This window comes from Sapajus apella, unplaced genomic scaffold (assembly GCF_009761245.1).
Source record: "Sapajus apella isolate SASKATOON/1434 unplaced genomic scaffold, GSC_monkey_1.0 scaffold2, whole genome shotgun sequence".
Lineage (NCBI taxonomy): Eukaryota > Metazoa > Chordata > Mammalia > Primates > Cebidae > Sapajus > Sapajus apella.
The window spans coordinates 23,616,990-23,638,324 of NW_022436942.1; the positions used below are offsets into that span (position 1 = coordinate 23,616,990).

The 21,335-nt window shown below is 50.9% G+C and overlaps 1 protein-coding gene and 1 pseudogene across 2 annotated transcripts; one reads left to right on the forward strand and one right to left on the reverse strand.

Moving 5' to 3' along the window:
* The first annotated feature begins 1,187 nt into the window (after positions 1-1,187).
* On the forward strand, positions 1,188-21,004 carry KRT8 (keratin 8). 2 transcript variants are annotated; one of them, XM_032293086.1, is made up of 10 exons: positions 1,188-1,587; positions 3,852-4,060; positions 4,716-4,776; positions 5,254-5,349; positions 5,866-6,156; positions 6,566-6,786; positions 6,942-7,000; positions 7,505-7,718; positions 19,623-19,628; positions 20,993-21,004. In XM_032293086.1, the coding sequence occupies exons 1-8, from the start codon at positions 1,258-1,260 to the stop codon at positions 7,690-7,692; spliced, it is 1,455 nt and encodes a 484-aa protein (XP_032148977.1). In that variant the 5' UTR covers positions 1,188-1,257; the 3' UTR covers positions 7,693-7,718; positions 19,623-19,628; positions 20,993-21,004. The 2 variants fall into 2 exon arrangements, with proteins under 2 accessions (XP_032148977.1, XP_032148974.1); XM_032293083.1 differs by lacking the exons at positions 19,623-19,628; positions 20,993-21,004 and having other exon boundaries at positions 7,505-7,943.
* Positions 16,994-17,580, reverse strand: LOC116561269 (annotated as a pseudogene).
* Positions 21,005-21,335: the final 331 nt, after the last annotated feature.

Here is a 21,335-nt window from a genome sequence, read left to right on the forward strand (position 1 = left end):
ATCTCAGCTCACTGCAATCCCTGTCTCTTGGGTTCAAGCGATTTTCCTGCCTCAGTCTCCTGAGTAGGTGGGATTACAGGAGCGTGCCACCATGCCGGCTAATTTTTTTCTTTTTTTTTGAGATGGTGTCTCGCTCTGTTGTCCATGCTGGAATGCAATGGCTGGACCTCTGCTCACTGCAATCTCTGCCTTCCAGGTTCAAACGATTCTGCTGCCTCAGCCTCCAGAGCAGCTGGGACTACAGGTGTGTGCCACCAAACCCAGCTAATTTTTTTTGTATTTTTAGTAGAAACGAGGTTTCACTGTGTTAGCCAGGATGGTCTTGATCTTTTGATCTCATGATCTGCCCGCCTGGGCCTCCCAAAGTACTGGGATTGCAAGCATGAGCCACTGCGCCCTGCCTCCCAAAGTGCTGGGATTACAGGCATGAGCCACTGCGTCTGGCCTAGAATCTCTTTTTGTCTTGCACGTTCAGATGCAGAGGGACAACAGCCACTCCGTGTGTGTGTGCGTGCGTGCGTGCGTGCGTGTGTGTGTGTGATGTTTATTCATACATTAATTCCACAAATATCTACCCAGCCCCTCTTGGCACTGCACCAGGTGCTGGGGTAGAACAGTAACCCGGAGAGATGAGGCAAAATGTTGACTTCAGATTCAAGGCTTTGGACTCCAGGGGTTCTGTCATCCAGCCCCGGCAGGCCCTCATAATGGCTTCAATCAGGGAGAACACAGGAGAGTGTCTTTGGGGCGTCAGCAGTTCAGAGGAGACCCAAATGCTAGGAGACCCTTTTTTGCCATGCTTCCCAGTCCTCCAGTCCTCCAGTTTATTTCCCCCAGGAGGGAGGGAGACAAGACCCAGGAGTCAGGGTTGTAGTGGCTGGACGACCCAGGCAAGTCTCCTTGTTACAGGAGCTTGTGCCAGGACAGGATTTCTTCCAGTTTCATGTTCACTGAATTGCCCTTCCCTGGGTTTCTGGGGGTGGTGCTGGAGTGGGCTCCAGGGTTGCCGCAGGCCCTTGGGTGGCAGCAGCTCTCTGCTGCCCCCACCCGAGTCCTGCCCAGAGGTGGCAGGTGTTGGGTTAGGCCCAGCCCTCTCTGATGCTAGCCACTCAGGTACAAGGCCTCCTCCCCACCCTGGGGCTGGGCTCTCTTTTATAAAGGGCCATGCCTGAGTGCTTTCGTCCAAGCAGCAGCTTCTCCGCTCCTTCTGGAATCTCTCCTTGGTTCAGCCCGCCTGCTTCCACTCCTGCCGCCACCATGTCCATCAGGGTGACCCAGAAGTCCTACAGGGTGTCCACCACTGGCCCCGGGGCCTTCAGCAGCCGCTCCTTCACGAGTGGGCCCAGTGCCCGCTCGACCTCCTCGAGCTTCTCCCGCGTGAGCAGCGCTGGCTTCCGCGGTGGCCTGGGTGCAGGCTATGCGGGGGCCAGCGGCATAGGCCCGGGAGGCATCACCGCCGTCACCATCAACCAGAGCCTGCTGAACCCCATTAAGCTGGACATGGACCCCAACATCCAGGCCGTGCGTACCCAGGAGAAGGAGCAGATCAAGACCCTCAACAACAAGTTTGCTTCCTTCATCGACAAGGTGAGGGTCCCCGGCGTGGCTGACTGTGCCTGAAGCCCCTTTCTTTCTCCTGGCAGTCCCGTTCCCGGTGCACATCTCCAGCCCACCACAAGCTGGCGTCTTGCTGGGACTCGCCAGCCCTGGCGACAGAACCTTCCAACCTCCGACTCATCCCTCCCGTGCACCTTGGTTTGGGCTGGGTGAGAGTGGGGAGGGGGTCTGGACGGCCGGGATGAATCCTGGGGCTTCCTCCTTGCCTTTTAAACTGGAGGGTCTTGGAAGCGAGAGATATCTTAAGGATACAGCCCAGTTCCCCCCACCCCTCTCTGCAAATCTCTTTCTTCCCCAGGTCATTCTGTCCCCAAACTATAAAAAATAATAGTGATTACTGTTCTCACCCCAACCCGAGTTCTGATCGTCTTTTAAACTATCACCCTGCGGCAGTCGCAGCTGTTCTGGGACTACCCTCCTCCAGGTTCGCCTCTCCCAGGGGCTCCCCAACAGTGCCTTTGTGATTTTTGTTCTTCCTTTTATTTTTTAAGTAGGTGTTTGGTGGGATTCTAGCATTCTAGGAGAAGGAAGTAGGTGACTCAGTTCAAACGCGCAAATATTGATTGAGGCCTTTGGCGCCCGGAGGCCTGAGTGCGGGGGGTCACTGAATGAGTCATACCCTGGCCCCTGGGCCGGCCGCGTGGGCGGGGCGGCGCTGGGCGGGGTGGGGTGAGGGGCTGCGGGCCGCAGTCTCGGGACGCGCTCCTCACCTGGTGGAGCTCGGCGTCGGGGGTGGGAGGAGCTGGGGTGGGGTGGAGGAGGCGCCAGAGCCTGGCCACGGAAAGCCCATCCGGGATTCAAAGTCTGCGGGTGTGGGACGCCCCGCCCGGGGTTCACGTCCTGTTAAGTTTATGGCTTCAGATAACGCTGCCGCCCGCCTACGCCCTCGCCCATTCAGCCCTTGCCCCTTTCTCGAGTCCTACCCCGGGTCCGCCCCAGCGGCCTGGCTCCACGTTCACACAGCAGGAGCCAAGCCGGGTTTTGCAGCCCTGGGACTCTGCTGCCTTAGGGGCCTCGGGCCCCCGGCGGCCCCGAGGATTGGGCCCTTCACGCTGACTGGCTCCTGGGCTGCATTGTGGGAACGGGAGGAGGAAAATCCTGGGGCAGAGTGATCCGGGAGGAACCCGGAGCACCTGGAAGCCTGTGCTCCGGTGCCCTTGGCGCTCCAAGTGCCTGGACTTGGCTTGTTGACTGCGTTTTGCTCTGAGGTCCTGATAGAGAGCAGCAAAGCATAGGCTTTGGACTCTGAATTCTTGGTTCGCACTGCTCGGCGGGTTCCTATGATGGACGCCCTTGCCAAGTCCCATTTCTTCAACTAGAAAATGATTGAGAGCCCCTAAATCCAAGAGTTTTTGTCTGTTCAAGCTTATGTAAAGACTTCAGCAGTGCTTGGCCCACATTCCATTATGATAAAATGTTATAATAATCACTTTTTTTTTTTTTTTGTAATTTTGGGACAATGACCTAAGGAAGAAAGGGATTTGCAGAGAGTGGTGGTGGGAATTAGACTGTACCCTTTAGATTTCTCTGTCTTCCAAAACCCTCCAGTTTAGAAAGAATTACATGTTTTTTTTTTTTTTTTTGAGCAAGGGTCACTCTTTTGCCCAGGCAGGAATGCAGTGGTGTGATCTCAGCTCATTGCAACCTCTGCCTCCCGGGTTCAAGTGATTCTGATTCTCCTGCCTCAGCCTCCTGAGTAGCTAGGATTTACAGGTGGGCGCCACCACGCCCAGTTAATGTTTGTGTTATTAGTAGAGATGGGGTTTTACCACGTTGGCCAGGCTGGTCTCGAACTCCTGACTTCAAGAAATCCACCTGCCTTGGCCACCCAAAGTGCTGGGATTACAAGTGTGAGCCACCACGCCTGGACTCTTTTTCAATGTTAGCATCTTTAGAAAGCTTGGCTATTTTTATTGATCTGTAATGTACAATCTAGGTAAATTAAATTAGACCTATTGGTTTGCAAATACAGCTTTAACATAACTCCCTTACTTGTCTCCTTCTAACTCCTTCCCTCATCCAATGCTCGAGGGACATTACTCCCCACCCAACTCACCATCTCACCTGCTTTCTCCCCCTGGTCATAGGTGATCCTTCCAGAACAGCTAACCAGGTGCCTGGGGTTTGGAGTCCTCACTTTGGGGAGTGGTTTAAGGGAATGACAGTGCCTGCTTCACTCCAGACTCTGAACCTGGCCTGATGTGGACGTTTTTGCTTTCTCCTCCCTCATAAAGGTGCGGTTCCTGGAGCAGCAGAACAAGATGCTGGAGACCAAGTGGAGCCTCCTGCAGCAGCAGAAAACGGCTCGGAGCAACATGGACAACATGTTTGAGAGCTACATCAACAACCTGAGGCGGCAGCTGGAGACTCTGGGCCAGGAGAAGCTGAAGCTGGAGGCGGAGCTTGGCAACATGCAGGGGCTGGTGGAGGACTTCAAGAACAAGTGAGCACCTCCCACCCTCCACCTAACTGGAGAGAGAAGTCACCCTGCTCTCCTCCACTCCTTGGGACCAGAGGCCTAAGTCCCTATGGCCCTCTGTTGTGGGCAGTGCAGTCCTATCTAGTTAGGGTGACCACATGATGAGGTTTGGTCAGGACAGTCTGTTTATGCCCAGGCTCCTAGCATAATTGTTGATAGTCCCCTCCCCTTTCAATCTAAACTGTCTGGATTTGGAGAACAAATTATGTGTCAGTGTTTATGTTGTAAACCGAAGATGGGAGCTGTAGGTAGCCAACAGGCTTCACTTTTGTACTTAACATTCTGGCCCCTCTTTAGTCTTGACCCTTGACCTCTAGCAAACTCCAGAAAGTTCTGTTTGAGATCTCATGTCAGGCCCTGCCATTAACACTCGAGGTGCCCAATCTGATGTGCATTCATGGATTTGGAGAGAGATTTCCTGCTCCCAGCCCTCCCACTGGCTGAGGGTGGGGCAGGGGTGGGAGAGGGCAGCTGGGGAAGGCAGAAGGACCAGGCTTCTCATATCCCGCATCTTTGGGAACTGAATTTTCCTGCTCTTCACAATGTCCCTGTCTCCCAAAAGACCAAGGGCAACCTCCCTTTTGCCTTCATCTTCTGATTCTAAGTCTTTTCCTCATAGGTATGAGGAAGAGATCAATAAGCGTACAGAGATGGAGAATGAATTTGTCCTCATCAAGAAGGTGAGTGAGTCTCCCTACCCTCATCTGGACACTGGAGGCTGGGGCTTAGAGACTCAGACTAAGAGGCTTTCAGAGTTCTGTCCCTAAATATTCCTAAGTAGTGGGACAAAGTCATGTATTTCAACATTTGGGTACATAGAAAGGTGGACAAGGATAGAGTGGTAGTTGGGTGCATTTGGACAGAACTCTTGATATCGATGTTGGGACATGGTTTATAAAACAGCAGTAGAACTGAAGATCTGGCCCTAGAAGGCTCCCTAGAGGAGGAGGTGGAAGAGGGCATGTTGCAGGGAGCAGAGGTGAAGCTGTGTGGGCTGGGAATGCACTTGTAATGGGCAGAGGCTGGGCTGGAAGATCAGGCCACAAAGTGGGCAATTAGGAGGTCCTGTGACCAGGCCATCGGGTGGACATTGGGAGCCCCTTGGTTGGGGTTGGGTGTGGACACCCAGCTCAGGCCCCTCCCTCTTTATCCCCCAGGATGTGGATGAAGCTTACATGAACAAGGTAGAGCTGGAGTCTCGCCTGGAAGGACTGACTGACGAGATCAACTTCCTCAGGCAGCTGTATGAAGAGGTATGTTGTTGGTTGCAGGAGAGTGAGGGTCCCCCAGCCTAGTCAGCACCCCCACCCTGAGACTCAGCCAGAGGCTCCTCCCAGCCCCCAGAGCACTAAGAAGACAAGGGCCCACTGCTGACTAATCACAGCCACCAATATTAGCTCAGCTAGTCCTGTTCTACATGTTCTGTCCTCCTCATGAGGAAGGATTCATTACTCCATTTCACAGATGAGAAAGTGGGCTCAGAGAAGTGAAATACCGTGTCCAAGGTCATCATGCAGAATGTGGTGACTCAGCTGCAACTCTCTCCCCAAAGCCCTTCCTCCTAATCCTTGAGCTTCACTGGATCCCACTATGCACCTAGTATTGGTGTACCTACCTTTTTCAGGAACTTTGCCCTCTCCCTAACCCTGACTCCCACCTGCTCCTCTCCTTTGCTGCCCCTGTCTTGTTCCCTAAGGAAGTCTGCTGTGGAAAAGGGGTTTCTGTGTGTGTAGAGACGAGGCCTCACCGCCTGCCCTCTTCCCCAACAGGAGATCCGGGAGCTGCAGTCCCAGATCTCCGACACCTCTGTGGTGCTGTCCATGGACAACAGCCGCTCCTTGGACATGGACAGCATCATCGCTGAGGTCAAGGCGCAGTACGAGGAGATCGCCAACCGCAGCCGGGCTGAGGCGGAGAGCGTATACCAGATCAAGTATGAGGAGCTGCAGAAGCTGGCTGGGAAGCACGGGGATGACCTGCGGCGTACGAAGACTGAGATCTCCGAGATGAACCGGAACATCAGCCGGCTCCAGGCCGAGATTGAGGGCCTCAAAGGCCAGGTATGGGCTGGGCTGGGCTGGGGGTGGCAGGGGATCCTCGGGCACATCCTGGTGAGAGGAGATAGTGCAGGAACAGTGAGGGCTCTGGGAGTCCGGGAAGGAATCCTAGACCAGGGTTTAGGACTTGGAGGGGCAGCCACAGTTCAGCTTCTCAGTCTGCTTCTGGGAAACAGGAATGCAGGGAAGGTCTCTTGGGGCCAGGAGAGAAGTGAAAAGGGGGATGAGGGAGGTATGTGGGGGCTTGGGATGCATGCTCCCAAGGCTGCTATGTAATCAGTCACATATATCAGAGTAAGGTTGAGCTCTGCTGCTTTAAGGAAACTCTAGAACCCAGGGATCTAGTCCAGTTAGGGTGGGGGGAGCTTACAGTGTCACAGGTGACCTGCTTACCTGTCCCCTACCCCCACAGAGGGCTTCCCTGGAGGCCGCCATTATAGATGCTGAGCATCGCGGGGAGCAGGCACTCAAGGATGCTCGTGCCAAGCAGCAGCAGCTGGAGGAAGCCCTGCAGAAGGCCAAGCAGGACATGGCACGGCAGCTGCGTGACTACCAGGAGCTGATGAACGTCAAACTGGCCCTGGACATCGAGATCGCCACCTACCGCAAGCTACTGGAGGGCGAGGAGAGCCGGTGGGCATGGGAACCTCTGACGGGACCCTCTTCCCCATCCCTGGGACCTGTGGTGGGGAGGGTGGGAGCCTTCTGTAGCCCCTTGGGACTTGGGTCCTGTTCTGGGCCAAGAAGGGCTAGGGGTTGGTCCTGACACCCCATGTGTCTGGGTACAGGCTGGAGTCTGGGATGCAGAACATGAGTATCCACACGAAGACCACCAGCGGCTATGCAGGTGGGTGTTCAGGGCCCTGGGATGCCTCAGCTCCGGGCAGGAGGCTGTGCTCAGTCGCTCACAGTGACCTCAGCCTGAGCATTCCTGTTCTTGAGAGAATCCCAGGGTGGTGGGGGATATACTTGGGACCTGAGTAATAGAGTTACTATTAGAAAGCACCCAAATAAACTACAGCTGTGTGCCAGGCACTGTGCTAAGTATACTACATGCTTTATGTAAGTTACTTTTTACATGACTCCTATAAATGTCCTCAGCTGAGGAAGCTGAGGCCCAGTTAAATGACGTGTCCAGTGTCACACAGCTATGTATATGACAGCTCTTTCTCACCCTGCTCCTGGTTTTCCCTGACAGTTCTGGAGTAGTGGACCATGCAATCACTGGTCAGGCAGAGCTGGGCTAACCTCCCATCCCTGGGGCTGTGTTGGGAGTGAGCAGGGGGAAGGGGCATGGAGCCTGCTCGGGGTGGCCTCCTGTACTGATGTGGCTACCTCTGCCCCTCACCAGGTGGTCTGAGCTCTGCCTATGGGGGCCTCACAAGCCCCGGCCTCAGCTACGGCCTGGGCTCCAGCTTTGGCTCTGGCGCGGGCTCCACCTTCAGCCGCACCAGCTCCACCAAGGCCGTGGTTGTGAAGAAGATTGAGACCCGCGATGGGAGGCTGGTGTCTGAGTCCTCTGACGTCCTGCCCAAGTGAACAGCTGCAACAGCCCCTCCCAGCCTGTCCCTCCTGAGGCTGCCCCAGAGCCTGGGAGGGAGGTTGCTGTACAGGGGAGCACAGGGAATGGGAGACCCATCCGACGCTCAGCCCTAGCCCTCAGCCCACCCTCGGGGAGTTTACTGCCTGGGGACCCCCCTTGCCCATGCCTCCAGCTGCAAAACAATTCAATTGGCTTTTTTTTTTTTTTTTGGTCCAAAATAAAATCTCAGCTAGCTCAGACAACTGTCCTTGCTGTGTGTGCATCCAGTGTCCACCGGGGTGGGAGGGAGGTGGTCAGGAGGCCTCTCCCTGGGAGTCAGAAGCTGGGAGGGGTCCAGGAAGCAGGGGTGCACAGTGGGAAAGTCTGACCTCAGCTGTTCCCAAAGAGGCTCCTTTGTCGAAACCTGGTTGACACCTTGGTTGTCGCCATAGGTCTGTACCCCTGTATAATAGTCACTGACCTGCACAGTGCTTTCTGGTTTACAACGTGCTTTCAAATACCAAGGTTCATTTGATCTATGCATTAAGGCTTAAGAGGCCGGAAGAGCAAGTTTTTGAGGGTATTATCAGCAGAGAGCTCAGTGTGCTTCCCCTACACCTTGGCATCAGGACTATTTGCATATTAGGAAAGCCAGGCTCAGCGAAGCCAAGTAATTGGCTCACCTAGAAAGTGGCAGATCCGGCACTGGAACCCAGAGCTTTCCAGCTCTCAGGCTTGTATTCCTCCTTGGCCAGGCACATGGCTTTTCCTCATGGCCAGACATGTCTTTTTATCACCTTCAATCTTTGCAGTCAGGGACTGAGGCGCCCTGGCTTTTCCACCCCCTCAGAGGTCCAGAGTCTATTCTTAGCAATTGGGTGTGTCATGCCCACAATTTCTAGAAGCCAAGATTGTACGGGACTTGGCTTTGTTATGTGGGCTCTTCCCCGCCCCACTCAGTCACAGCCACCACCCCCTTCCTATCCTTTTTACATGCCATGTGTATGATAGAAAGGGTGTGTGTGCATTCTGTGTTTGCACACGGAGGGTGTACTGTGTGTGCATGGGTGTGCACAGTGTATGAAGGGGCTTGCCCGACTGTTGAGACAACCTCCATGGTTCAGGGCGGGAAGTGTTAGGACACAGGTGGGTGGAGCAGTGCATCACCACAGTCTGGCTCCACTGCCACCAGCACAGAGTTCTAGGCAGCCACCTTGTCCATTTGGCATTGGGCTGAGTGCACAAGCCCTTAGTGGGACTGAGATGGGGCATTTCCAGACTTTCTGAAACACCGACAGAGATTAGACAGAGACAGGCAGAGGGTACCGTGGGTAGGGACAGGCTGGTGCAGGAAGCTCCTGTTGGGTTCTGCTGCGGGCTCTCTCTCCAGGGCTCCTGTCCCTGGGCCCTCAGCTTCTCAGCCCCTGGGCTCCCCTCTGAGGGCCCCATCTCTGCATTCCCTTGCTACCCACCTCAATGGAGCTGGAACCCATACGGAGCCCAGGAACCCCCTACCGACAACCCCTCCCACCCAGTCCCGGGGCCAGGCTGAGGAATCTGCACACTGTCATCTTAGAGGACCTCACTTTTTGGTAGTAACAGCAGCAGTGCCCTTACCCAGAGCACTGTCTCTATTTTGGCAGTGGCCCACAGTAAGAAATTCATTTTATCACGATTTGCAAACACACACACACACAACTGAAACAAAAATTTCATGAAACGATACCAACCTTCTGCCTTCTGCTCACATTAACTCAGCCCTCAGCAGGGACTAGGAATCAGGTGGCTGTTAGGGCAGTCACAGCCCCGGTGAGAAGGATCTCTTACCATGGTGCCCTAAGTAAATATTTTCAATTGTGCCCCACCCAATCCTTCCTGAAGTCAGTCACCTGTGTTATCAGGCCCTGTTCCTAGAAGCGGGCATGCCGGGGGCAGCCAGGGGCCCCACCAGATAGTCTCCACGCCCTGGATGTTTGCTCAGGGAAAGGCAGGATGGCTCCGGGGGGAGAATTCTCTTTTCCTCCCTCCCTGCTTGCTTCTTCCAAGTTCTGGTGCATCTACCATGGGATCAAAGTCACCCAGCATTAAGGTGACATACCTCCCATTTATCTTTCAGAAACTGCACAGACAGAAGAGCTGGAAATCCAACTGTCACTTAGATGAGGAAACTCAGGAAGGATGGGAGCTGACATTCCTTTTTTTTTTTTTTTTTTTTTTTTTTGAGATGGAGTTTCGCTCTTGTTGCCCAGGCTTGAGTGCAATGGCTCGATCTCGGCTCACTGCAACCTCTGCCTCCCCAGTTCAAGCGATTCTCCTGCCTCAGCCTCCTGAGTAGCTGGGATTACAGGCATGTGTCACCACACCCGGCTAATTTTTGTGTTTTTTAGTTGAGACAGGGTTTCTCCATGTTGGTCAGTCTGGTCTTGAACTCTCGACCTCAGGTGATCTGCCTGCCTTGGCCTCCCAAAGTGCTGGGATTACAGGCGTGAGCCACTGCGCCTAGCCTATTTCTTAAATATCCACTCCACCTGCTTGTGCTTCATCTCATTTCAGTTCTCCAATGATCCTGTAAGGCAGGGCTTGAAACCCCATTCATGGAAGTAGAACTGGTCTAAGCTTATGTAAGTGATGTCCTGACTCTTGACAATATTAAATGTATTTATTTATTTATTTATTTATTTATTTATTTATTTTTTTTTTTGAGATGGAGTTTCGCTCTTGTTACCCAGGCTGGAGTGCAATGGCGCAATCTCGGCTCACCGCAACCTCTGCCTCCTGGGTTCAGGCAATTCTCCTGCCTCAGCCTCCTGAGTAGCTGGGATTACAGGCACGCACCACCATGCCCAGCTAATTTTTTGTATTTTTTAGTAGAGACGGGGTTTCACCGTGTTGACCAGGATGGTCTCGATCTCTCGACCTCGTGATCCACCCGCCTCGGCCTCCCAAAGTGCTGGGATTACAGGCTTGAGCCACCGCGCCCGGCCTATTCATTTATTTTTGAGACAGTGTCTCGCTCTGTCTCCCAGCCTGGAGTGTAGTGGCACGATCTCAGCTCACTGCAACCTCTGCCTCCCAGGTTCAAGCTATTCCCCTGCCTCAGCCTCCTGAGTAGCTGGGACTACAGGTACTTGCCACCATGCCCAGCTGATTTTGTGTTTTAGTAGAGACAGGGTTTCACCATGTTGGCCAGGATGGTGTGGACCTCCTGACCTTGTGTGATCCACCTGCCTCGGCTTCCCAAAATGTTGGGATTACAGGCTTTAGCCACTGCACCCAGTGCTTTTTTTTTTTTTTTTTTTTTTTTTTTTGAGACAGAATCTCACTCTGTCACTCAGGATGGAGTGCAGTGACACAATCTCTGGTCACTGCAATCTTTGCCTCCTGGGTTGAAAGGATTAAAGGTGCGTGCCATCACACCTAGCTAATTTTTTGTGTGTTTTTAGTAGACATGGAGTTTCACTATGTGGGCCAGCCTGGTCTCAAACTCCTGACCTCATGATCCACCCACCTCGGTCTCCCAAAGGGCTGGGATTACAGGTGTGAACTACCATGCCTGGCATTTTAATTTTTGTTATGTATTTATTTTTTTGAGACAGAATTTTGCTCCGTTGTCCAGGCTGAAGTGCAGTGGTGCGATCTCAGCACACTGCAACCTCCACCTCCTGGATTCAAGTGATTCTCCTGCCTCAGCCTCCCGAGTAGCTGGGATTACAGGTGTGTACCACCATGCCTGGCTAATTTTTGTATTTTTAGTAGAGACAGGGTTTTGCCATGTTGGCCAGGCTGGTCTCAAACTCCTGGTGTCAAGTGATCTATCTGCCTCAGCCTTTGTAAGTGCTGGGATTACAGGCATGGGCCACTGTGCTGAGCCAGCATTTTGTTTTTGAGGAAGTAACACATACATTTTATACGTAATTCAAAAGTACAAGAGGACCCTTCGCCAGTCACCCAGTTTCTCTTCCAGAGGGCAACTAATGCTACCAGTTTCTTGTGATTCATTCCAGATAGAGTTTATTATATACAGTCGTGAATGACATACACGCATACATTTCTATCTATCCTTCATGAAGGGTATTGTAATATATGTGTTGCCACATGTCTTAACATTCACTCTATACCTGTTCCTTCCATATCAGTATGTGAGGTTGCTTCCCCCTCTTTTTTACAGCTCCATCATATTCCACTTCAGGATGTGCCACAATTTACGTCACCAGTCCTCTATTGGTGAGTCTTTTGCTGTGACAATGGTGAGGATATCTGAATAATTCCTGCAAGCAGAATTGCTGAAGCAAAATGTATGCACATTTACATTTTAATAGACATTTAAAAAAAGCTTAATTTCTTATGGGACTGAATTTTAGTGTTTTGGAAAATTTACATATATAGGAGAAGATTCTTGTCTGACTAGTCCAGACGAACCAGGTATTAGCACCCAGTTCCCTCCACCCTGCCTTTCTAACCAAACACCCCAGGAATAAAATGATGTGTCTTCTAAGCATTTGCGAACTCTTCTGCAGATATTATCATTCCAAGGTTTTGCTCTGCCTGCCTGGTGAGCTGGGCTAAGGTGGTCTAGGAGCTCCCGTGTAGTAGGGGGATCTGAAAGTGGGCTAAGGACGGAGGGCCAGGCAGACTCTAGTGTGAGGTGGTGGGAATGGAGGCATGAATGTTAAAGTACGGCATATGGCAATGCATCATATAGCACAAACCCTTCGTGAAGGATAGACTGAAATGTGTGCATGGGTGTCCCTAGGTAATTATATCTCATAGAATCTACCTGGTGGGAATGGAGGAGGAAGCACCACTGCAAGGAAGGGGAGGCAGGGAAGGAGACCAGCATGGTGGGTAGCCCCCTAGTTCAGTCTGGGTGCTGCCCTTTTACACGTCGTGGTGGGCACACTTTGTCTAGCCAGCACCCCTTGCCCCTTCTTCTAGTAACACAGCACTCCCCCACATCCACTCCTGCCACGCCCCAGTTCTTTTCAGGAACTGCTCCTCCCTAGCTCACAGGACATCTGCCTGGGCCCACTGGGTCCACAATGGGCCAGCCTTGGCCAATCACAGGGACCTTTGTTTTTTCCTTGCCGAGGCATAGTGTATGTACATACAATAAAATGCAAAACGTGCCTTAATGGGGTATGTACAGCCTCGTGAGTTTTAATGTAGAATGTTTCCTGTATCACAGAAGGTTCACTTGGGCGCCTTGGCAGAGTACACTTTTTTTTTAGCAGACTGATTTTTTTTTTTTTTTTTGAGATGGAGTTTCGCTCTTGTTACCCAGGCTGGAGTGCAATGGCGCCATCTCGGCTCACCGCAACCTCCACCTCCTGGGTTCAGGCAATTCTCCTGCCTCAGCCTCCTGAGTAGCTGGGATTACAGGCACGTGCCACCATGCCCAGCTAATTTTTTGTATTTTTAGTAGAGACGGGGTTTCACCATGTTGACCAGGATGGTCTCGATCTCTTGACCTCGTGATCCACCCGCCTCGGCCTCCCAAAGTGCTGGGATTACAGGCTTGAGCCATTGCGCCCGGCCAGCAGACTGATTTTTTAAGAGCAGTTTTAGGTTCATAGCAAAATTGAGCAGGAGGTAGAGGGTTTCTTCCCCCATACCTTCATCCCACACCAGAGGGCTACACTGTTACAACGTTATCAGCATCATCAACATCCACTTCAGATGGCTACATTTGTTATAACATCAACACCCGGGGCTCAGAGGGCTACATTGTTACAATATCAACACCCACCTCAGGGGGTTACATTTATTACAATTGATGAACCTACATTGATACATTATTATCACCCACAGTCCATAGTTACATTAGGGCTAACTCTTGGTGTTGGACATTCTACAGGGAGCATGTATCCACCATTACAGCACCATACAGAACAGTTCACTGTCCCCCAAATCAGAGTGCATTCTCAAAAACATGAATCAGCCAGGCTCGGTGGCTTATGCCTGTAATCTCAGCACTTTGGGAGGCCGAGGTGGGCAGATCACAAGGTCAGGAGTTGGAGACCAGCCTGACCAACATGGTGAAACCCTGTCTCTACTAAAAATACAAAAATTAGCCAGGTGTGGTGGTGTGTGCCTGCAGTCTCATCTACTCAGGAGGCTGAGGCAGGGGAATTGCTTGAATCCAGGAGGTAGAGGTTGCAGTGAGCTGAGATTGCGCCACTGTACTCCAGCCTGTGGGACAGAGGGAGACTTTGTCCCCACCCCAAACAACAACAACAACAAAACAAATCAGATTCAGTTACTTCCTTATATGGAAAACCCTTTAGTTTCAACACCCAGGATAAAGCCCTAAATCTTGACTTGGCCCACAGGCTGTGCCTCCTCTGAGGCCTCATCCTGGCCACTCTGTCCCCTGCTCTGAGCCAGTGGTGCAGGCTTTTCAGTGCATAGCCCACATGGAGTTTTCTTTTGCTCAGGGCATTGTATGGCTGGTCTCCTGCCTGGAACACACTGCCCTTCCCACACACACAGGAACCTCCTTGTCACTCCCAAGCTTTCTGCTCAAATGCAGCTTCCCGCTCAAATGCAGCTTCCCCAGGAAAATCTTCAAGACACCACAAACTGAGTGGAGTCTTTCTACGATAAGTTCCCAAGGCGCCCTGTATTTTCTCCTCGTAAATTACAGTCACTCATTCATCTGTAGAGGTATTTTGTTAATATCAGCCTTACTCCATACACTGTAAGATCCTTGAGGGGCAGGGACCACACCATGTCTGTCTGGTGCTCCACTGATTCTTCAGTGCTTAGCAGAGTGCCAGACACATAGTAGTAAGTCAATAAAAATTATCAAATAAAAAGGAACGGACCATTTCCATATTGATGGCCATCTATTCTTTTTCTGCAATTTTAACTGTTTTAAACCTTTCCATTTGGGGAGATAGATTAATTTGCTCAGACCTAGTCCAGAAACAGCTGATGGATTGATCTTTTAAAATATTTCCCCACAAAGTGGCTTTGAAGAAATTCTGGACCATACCTGGCCAGCAACTGACACCCTTTAAGTGCCGGAGGAAGCGGTGAGCAGGGCACAGTTAGGGCAGAACTTGACTTGCAACATGTCTGGAGTGTGTGCCTGGTGCCTGGGAGCTGGGGAGGCTGGTGGCGGAGGTGAATACAAAGACAGGTAACACAGGGTCCTTGGCCTTAAACTCTTTCCAGCTGACCTAGAAAAACAATACATATTCCAGAAAAATCAATTTCATTTGTTCAGAGCAAACATTGGACATCTAGGGTGAACCAGGCCTTGTCTCAGGCACAGGATGGAGGAGGAGGAAGGACCGGGTGTTTGGAACACGGCAAGGTGAGGAACAGTGTGCTTGGTGGACCCTGGGGATTTAGTGAGGCATTGAACCCTGGTCGTCCCCCAATACCCGTTCTTTCCTTTTTCTCAGTAATTAGAACCCTATTTTTAGTTGGGTATGTGGCTACCTGGAATACAGACATTTTCCTGCCTTGTTTATAGTTAAGCTGTGTCCATGTGTCAGAGGGATAGAAGTAGAAATGGAGGGTACGGGCTCTAGAAGTGTCCTTAAAGGGAGAGGAAGTGTGAACTGCTTCTTTCACCCCTCCTTTCTGCTGGCAGGAATGCATGCATAATGGCTGCAGTTTAGCAGCCACGATGGACCATGAGGTGGCCTGGTGAATGGAAGCCACCCTTGGCCGAGCAAAGGAGAGGTGGGATCTGGGTCCCTGCCATAAAGCAGTGCCATACTAGCCTTGGACAGGTTATCTCTACAGGTCTGGAAATTGAGAGAGAAACATCTGTCTGGATTGAGCCACTGTGTTTTTTTTCTTTGTTACTCCCAGCTGAAGCGACTCCTAAGACTGAGCGTATCAGCCTGTCTCAGAGGTGTGGCTGTCGGGGCAGCTGCGTGATGAGCAGAGAGCACTGACAGGGAAGGAAACTGCCTCCACATTCTCAGCTTGCTCTGGGACGTCTGGGAATTCCTTCCCCTCTCTGGGCCTTGGTCTCCTTTTCTTGAACAGACAGGAAGGTCTGGACTTTGTGTTTTTCATAATACATTTGGGCCCATCCACTTAATTCTCTAGACATTTTCGTGGGTCACAGAGGCCTGGGATGCAGGGCCGAGAAATTTGTAGCTGATCTCAGTAGCAGTGGAGATTGTCGGAGATTGTTTTTCTTTCCTTTTTTTTTTTTTTTGGATGGGGGGGATGGAGTCTCAGTCTGTTGGCCAGGCTAGAGTGCAGTGGCATGATCTCAGCTCACTGCAACCTCTGCCTCTCGGGTTCAAGTGATTCTCGTGCCTCAGCCTCCCCGGTAGCTGGGATTACAGGTGTATGGCATAACACCTGGCTAATTTTTGTATTTTTAGTAGAGATGGGGTTTCGCCATGTTGGCCAGGCTGGTCTGGAACTCCCGGAGATCTTCCTGCCTCGGCGTCCCAAAGCGCTGGGATTATAGGTGTGAGCCACTGCGCCTGGCCTCTTTTTCTTTTTCTTTTTTTTTTTCCAGGGTGGGTGGTGGGGAGCAAGGAAGTGAGCTGGAAGAAGCAGTTTCAGGAAGATGGGGCCTGGCATCCTCTGCAAGGGACACATGATTAAAGTCAGCACAGTGGAATAAGCTCCGGAGGAGGAGGCAGAAGACCTCGGAGGGCCCTGGCTCTAGCGCTCGTGAGGGATCTATGATGCTGAGCGTGTTGCCTCCCTGATCTAAACTTCAGTTTGCTGCCAGTGAAATGGGGACAACCAGATGGTAGTATGGTTGTGAGGATTAGATTCAGTAATGTTTATTAAGATGATGCACGTGAAGGTGTTTTGCAAACTGTAAATGAAGACACATGCTCTTTCCCTTAGGATCCCCTTTGAGATGAATTCTCTCTCTGCCTGCTTCTGTGTCCCTCACCCACTCCAGGTACCACATTCACTTCCCATAACCACCATTCAGATTTTCTTTTTCTTTTTTTTCATTTTGAAAGCAGGTACTGTTTATTAATTGATCATATTAGAAAAATAATCATGGGGCCGGGAGTGGTGGTTCTTGCCTGTAATTCCAGCACTTTGGGAAGCCAAGGGAGGAGGATCACCTGAGGTCAAGAGTTCAAGACCAGCCTGGCCAACATGGTGAAACCCTGCCTCTACTAAAAATACAAAATATTAGCTGGGTGTAGTGGCAGGTTCCTGTAATCCCAGATACTCAAGAGGATGAGGCAGGAGAATCACTTGAACCCAGGAGGCAGAGGTTGCAGTGAGCCGAGACCATGCCATTGCACTCCAGCCCGGGCAACAAAAGGGAACCTCCATCTCAAAAAAAAAAAAAAGGAAAATAATTATGGTAGACACCTAGTTCATCCTCCTAATACGCCTGTTGATGCAGTCTTCCCTGCTGCCTGCTGCCAACATTCACTTTCTACAAAACGGATGGTCTTTTTCTTTATTCCACCTAATGGAGAGGATACTTTGAAGGGCGACAGGAAGTTATTTGCTTCTTTGAAGAGTTTTCCAACAGTATAGATCTCATGAATCAGATCCTCCATGCATTCTCCTCCTTTTCTTATTTACTAAGAGATCAAGCAATCAAAGTGTTCTCTGTCAAGGCAGCTCACTTCTTATTGATTTTGTCATAACCACACTTGTGGATTAGTTCATTTGCTGACTTCAGATTTGGGTAACCCCATGCAATATATGGCTCTACAGTCCTCAGCATGTTAATGGAAGCCCTGTTGAGCTTCACAAAGCCTCCATTGAAGATTTGACGAAGGCGAAGAAGCTGCGACACCTTTTGGTCTTGTGGGCTCACACTATGGATACCTCTGATTCTGATGACAAATGCCAACTTGGATTAGTTCTGCAGGTACATAGAGGCTGCCAGCTTTGCTTGCCATCCCAGCCATTTGAATCTCAGTTCTATCCATCTGCCTATATTCCTTGAGATAGTGCTTCACTTTTCCATTGATAAGCTTCCTCCTTGCCTTTTTTTTTTGTTTTTTTTTTTTTTTGAGATGAAGTTTCACTTTTGTTTCCCAGGCTGGAGTACAATGGTGAGAGCTTGGCTCACTGCAACTTCTGCCTCCAGGGTTCAGACAATTCTCATGCCTCAGTCTCCTGAGTAGCTGGGATCACAGGCACCCGCCACCATACCCAGCTATTTTTTGTATTTTTGGTAGAGGCGGGTTTCATCCTGTTGGCCAGGCTGGTCTTAAACTCCTGACCTCAGGTGATCCACCCGCCTTGGCCTCCTAAAGTGCTGGGATTACAGGTGTGAGCCGCCGTGCCTGGCCCTTCTGCCTTTTGAAGCAGTTTGAGTAAACTTCTTTCTCAGGCAGGCAAAATAATATGGAAAAAAGCTCAGGTTTTTCCAGGACACCTCCATAGTTCCAGCCGGAAAAGAGCTCCATTCCGGTTTTCCTTCTCACGTCTGTATTAGGTTTCGTTTCCAAAACGTTCAGAAAGGCTCTGCCTTGTCTGATCCTCACATGTGCGCTGCGAGGCAGATTCAAAGCCCATTTTATAGCTCTGGGCTGGCAGATCGCTTGCTCAGGGTCACCTAGCTATTTGGAGGCCGCATGGATCAGAACAAAGGGCTCTAAATCTGAGCTGTTTACAGATTTTTCCTGCCCAGACTCTTCTAGCCTAGCAGAAGCTTTCAGGCTTGGAGGAGAGGACCCCAGTGGGCCACGCTGGATGGGCCTGCAGTGGGGTAGGGAGAGGGAGGCAGACTCACCACCACCTTTGCTCCCACGGGTCTCTTTACGCAGGCTCCAGGCGCCCCCTGGAGGGCATTGTGGGGAGTGTTCAGCCAAACAACGCAGTGCAGCTGGATCCTGGCTTCCAGATGGCCCCGGACACTACTTTTCCTTCCAGCTACGTCTACTTTTGTGTGTTTACTGAAACAGTAAGACTTGTGAAATTAAATAATTCAAACTTAAAGCTGTTGGAACAATTTATTTTGAGCCTTGAGAGGAAGATAACTATGTGACCTGAGCCACACACATGAAGCTGTGACTTCCTCCTTTTCCTGTAAATGATTAGAAATAGCCAAATAATGTCAGAGATAAGATTCTCTCAGATCATTACCTCTCCTCATGGAATGTTAAAGCAATCTTCTCTGGAACGTAGCAAGCTGTAATCAATCAAAGCGCTGTGACCTGTGCACTGGCTTTGTATGGGAAATGTGGAAGCCTGTTAGACTTCTCTGTTTCTGCTTGTAGAAGTAAAACCGTGGGAACACTGATTCTGTTCCTTTGAAGTCTGTCTTTTCTGGGAGGCCGTCTGGGTGGCTAGCCTCAAACTTTTTTTTTTTTTTTTTGAAACAAGGTCTCAATCTGCCAGCTAGGCTGGAATGCAGTGGCTCAGTCTCAGCTTACTGAAGCCTCTACCTCCTGGGCTCAAGCAATCCTCCCACCTCAGCCTCCCAAGTACCTGGCATTACAGGTGCATGCCACCACACCAAGCTAATTTTTTGTAGTCCTGGTAGAGATGGGGTTTTGCCATGTTGCCCAGGCTGGTCTCGAACTCCTGAGCTCAAGTAATCTGCCTATCTTGGCCTCCTAAAGTGCTGGGATTACAGGCATGAGTCAACATGCCTGGCCTACCCTCAAACTCAAATAAACTCAATACTTAGGCATACTTTTTGACTCTCATTGTTAAAAGCTGACATAATAGGTCAGGCAGGGTGGCTCATGCCTGTAATCCCAGCACTTTGGGAGGCTGAGGTGTGTGGATCACAAGGTCAGGAGTTCAAGACCAGCCTGACCAACATGGTGATGCCCCATCTCTACTAAAAAAAACAAAAATTAGCCAGGCATGGTGGTGCGTGCCTCTAATCCCAGCTACTCAGGAAGCTGAGGCAGGAGAATCGCTTGAACCCGGGAGGCAGAGGTTGCAGTGAGCCGAGATCATGTTACTGCACTCCAGCCTGGGCAACAGAGCGAGACTTCATCTCAAAACAAAACTCCTCTACAGAATATAGGACCTTGTTTTTTTTTTTTTTTTTTTTTAAGGGGATCAAAATTTTAAATGCCAGTGGGGGCAGGCAGCTAAGGTAAAAGAGTAAAGTTCTGGCCGGGCGCGGTGGCTCAAGCCTGTAATCCCAGCACTTTGGGAGGCCGAGGCGGGTGGATCACGAGGTCAAGAGATCGAGACCATCCTGGTCAACATGGTGAAACCCCGTCTCTACTAAAAATACAAAACATTAGCTGGGCATGGTGGCGCGTGCCTGTAATCCCAGCTATTCAGGAGGCTGGGGCAGGAGAATTGCCTGAACCCAGGAGGCGGAGGTTACGGTGAGCCGAGATCGCGCCATTGCACTCCAGCCTGGGTAACATGAGTGAAACTCCGCCTCAAAAAAAAAAAAAAAAAGAGTAAAGTAGGTCTGTAAGAAAGTGTAGACAGACACATGCTGTTTGCACATTAGAAACTTTGGCATATTCCTTGCGTTCACAAAGGATTCTGCTTTGCCTGACTTTTTTTGGAGCATATGGGGCTCTCATTCTCTCACACAGATTGAAATGTGGACACGAGTGTAGTTTAGTTTTCTGTTTCTCCTCTGGCTTTGCTCCTCCACTCGGGCGAGAAATCTGAGGGGCCCGGGAGTGCACACATCCAGAAAGGGCCTGTGTCCTGAAGTCCTGTCCAGATGGTCTAAGCATTCTTCCTGAGCTGCTCGGCCTTATTCCCCAGGCCCCACTTCCTGCGTGCTGTTAGCCTTGGGGCAGCTGGGGTGGGAATTAGGGGTGTCTAGATCTGCACTGTCCAGTAAATTCGCCACTAGTCACATATGGCTATTCCATACTTGAAATGCAGCTAATCTGAATTGAGATGTTTTGAGAATATATGTTATACACCCAATCTTGTAGGTTTAGTATGAGAAAAATAATGTAAAATATCATATTAATACTTTTTTATATTAATTACATGTTGGAATAATATTTGGAGTACATTGGGTTAAATAAAGTATATAATTAAAATTAATTTCACCTATTCTTTTTAGTTTTTAAATGTGTTTACTACAAGTTCCATAAGCGGCTTACATTTGTATTTAATTTACATATATATATTTTTTGAGGTGGAGTCTTGCTCTGTCGCCCACGCTGCAGTGTAGTGGCGGCATCTCGGCTCACTGTAACTTCTGCTTCCCGGGTTCCGGCGTGAGCAGCCCTAGATTCTCCTCTTTCCCTGCAGGCTGCTGTCAGCCTGCCTGAACCCCTGAAGAACAGGCGCCAAGAGTGGGCTTGGGTTGATGGAAGCGGGATGGATTTGTGCAAACGGGAGAGACATCAGACTTCCACTAGGCGGCAGCAGAGGAGCAGGGAAAGAAACTGCTCTCCAGGCTTCTGCGAGCCCAGCCTGCACAACCTGCCACCCCCTCACTACAGCCTCCCTCTCCCAGGAGGCCGGCCTGGGAGGCTGCTGGGTTGCAGGCCACCACTAACCCCAGGGTGGCTTTGTGCCAAACAGAAGAAGCTCCCATCTTCATGCGGAATGTAGGCTAGGGCACGACTTGGTGAGCGGAGCTTGGGGTGGATTTTAGTCCACGTCCTCCTATGCCCTGTGCCCCTGGCGACCCGGGGGTCATGTGGCAGGTGGGTTGGGGGAGCTGAGGGCGGAGGGCACGGAGGAGCAGGGTGGGGCAGGCGTGCTGCTGCTGGTGCGCCCTCCGCTGCGCTGTGCCCTGGAGGTTTGA

Coding starts and splice junctions, on each gene's coding strand:
- KRT8 (XM_032293086.1), top strand. CDS start 1,258: ATGTCCATCAGGGTGACCCAGAAGTCCTACAGGGTGTCCACCACTGGC. Junction 6,157..6,565: donor TTGAGGGCCTCAAAGGCCAG/GTATGGGCTGGG, acceptor CTACCCCCACAG/AGGGCTTCCCTGGAGGCCGC. Junction 6,787..6,941: donor CTGGAGGGCGAGGAGAGCCG/GTGGGCATGGGA, acceptor GTCTGGGTACAG/GCTGGAGTCTGGGATGCAGA.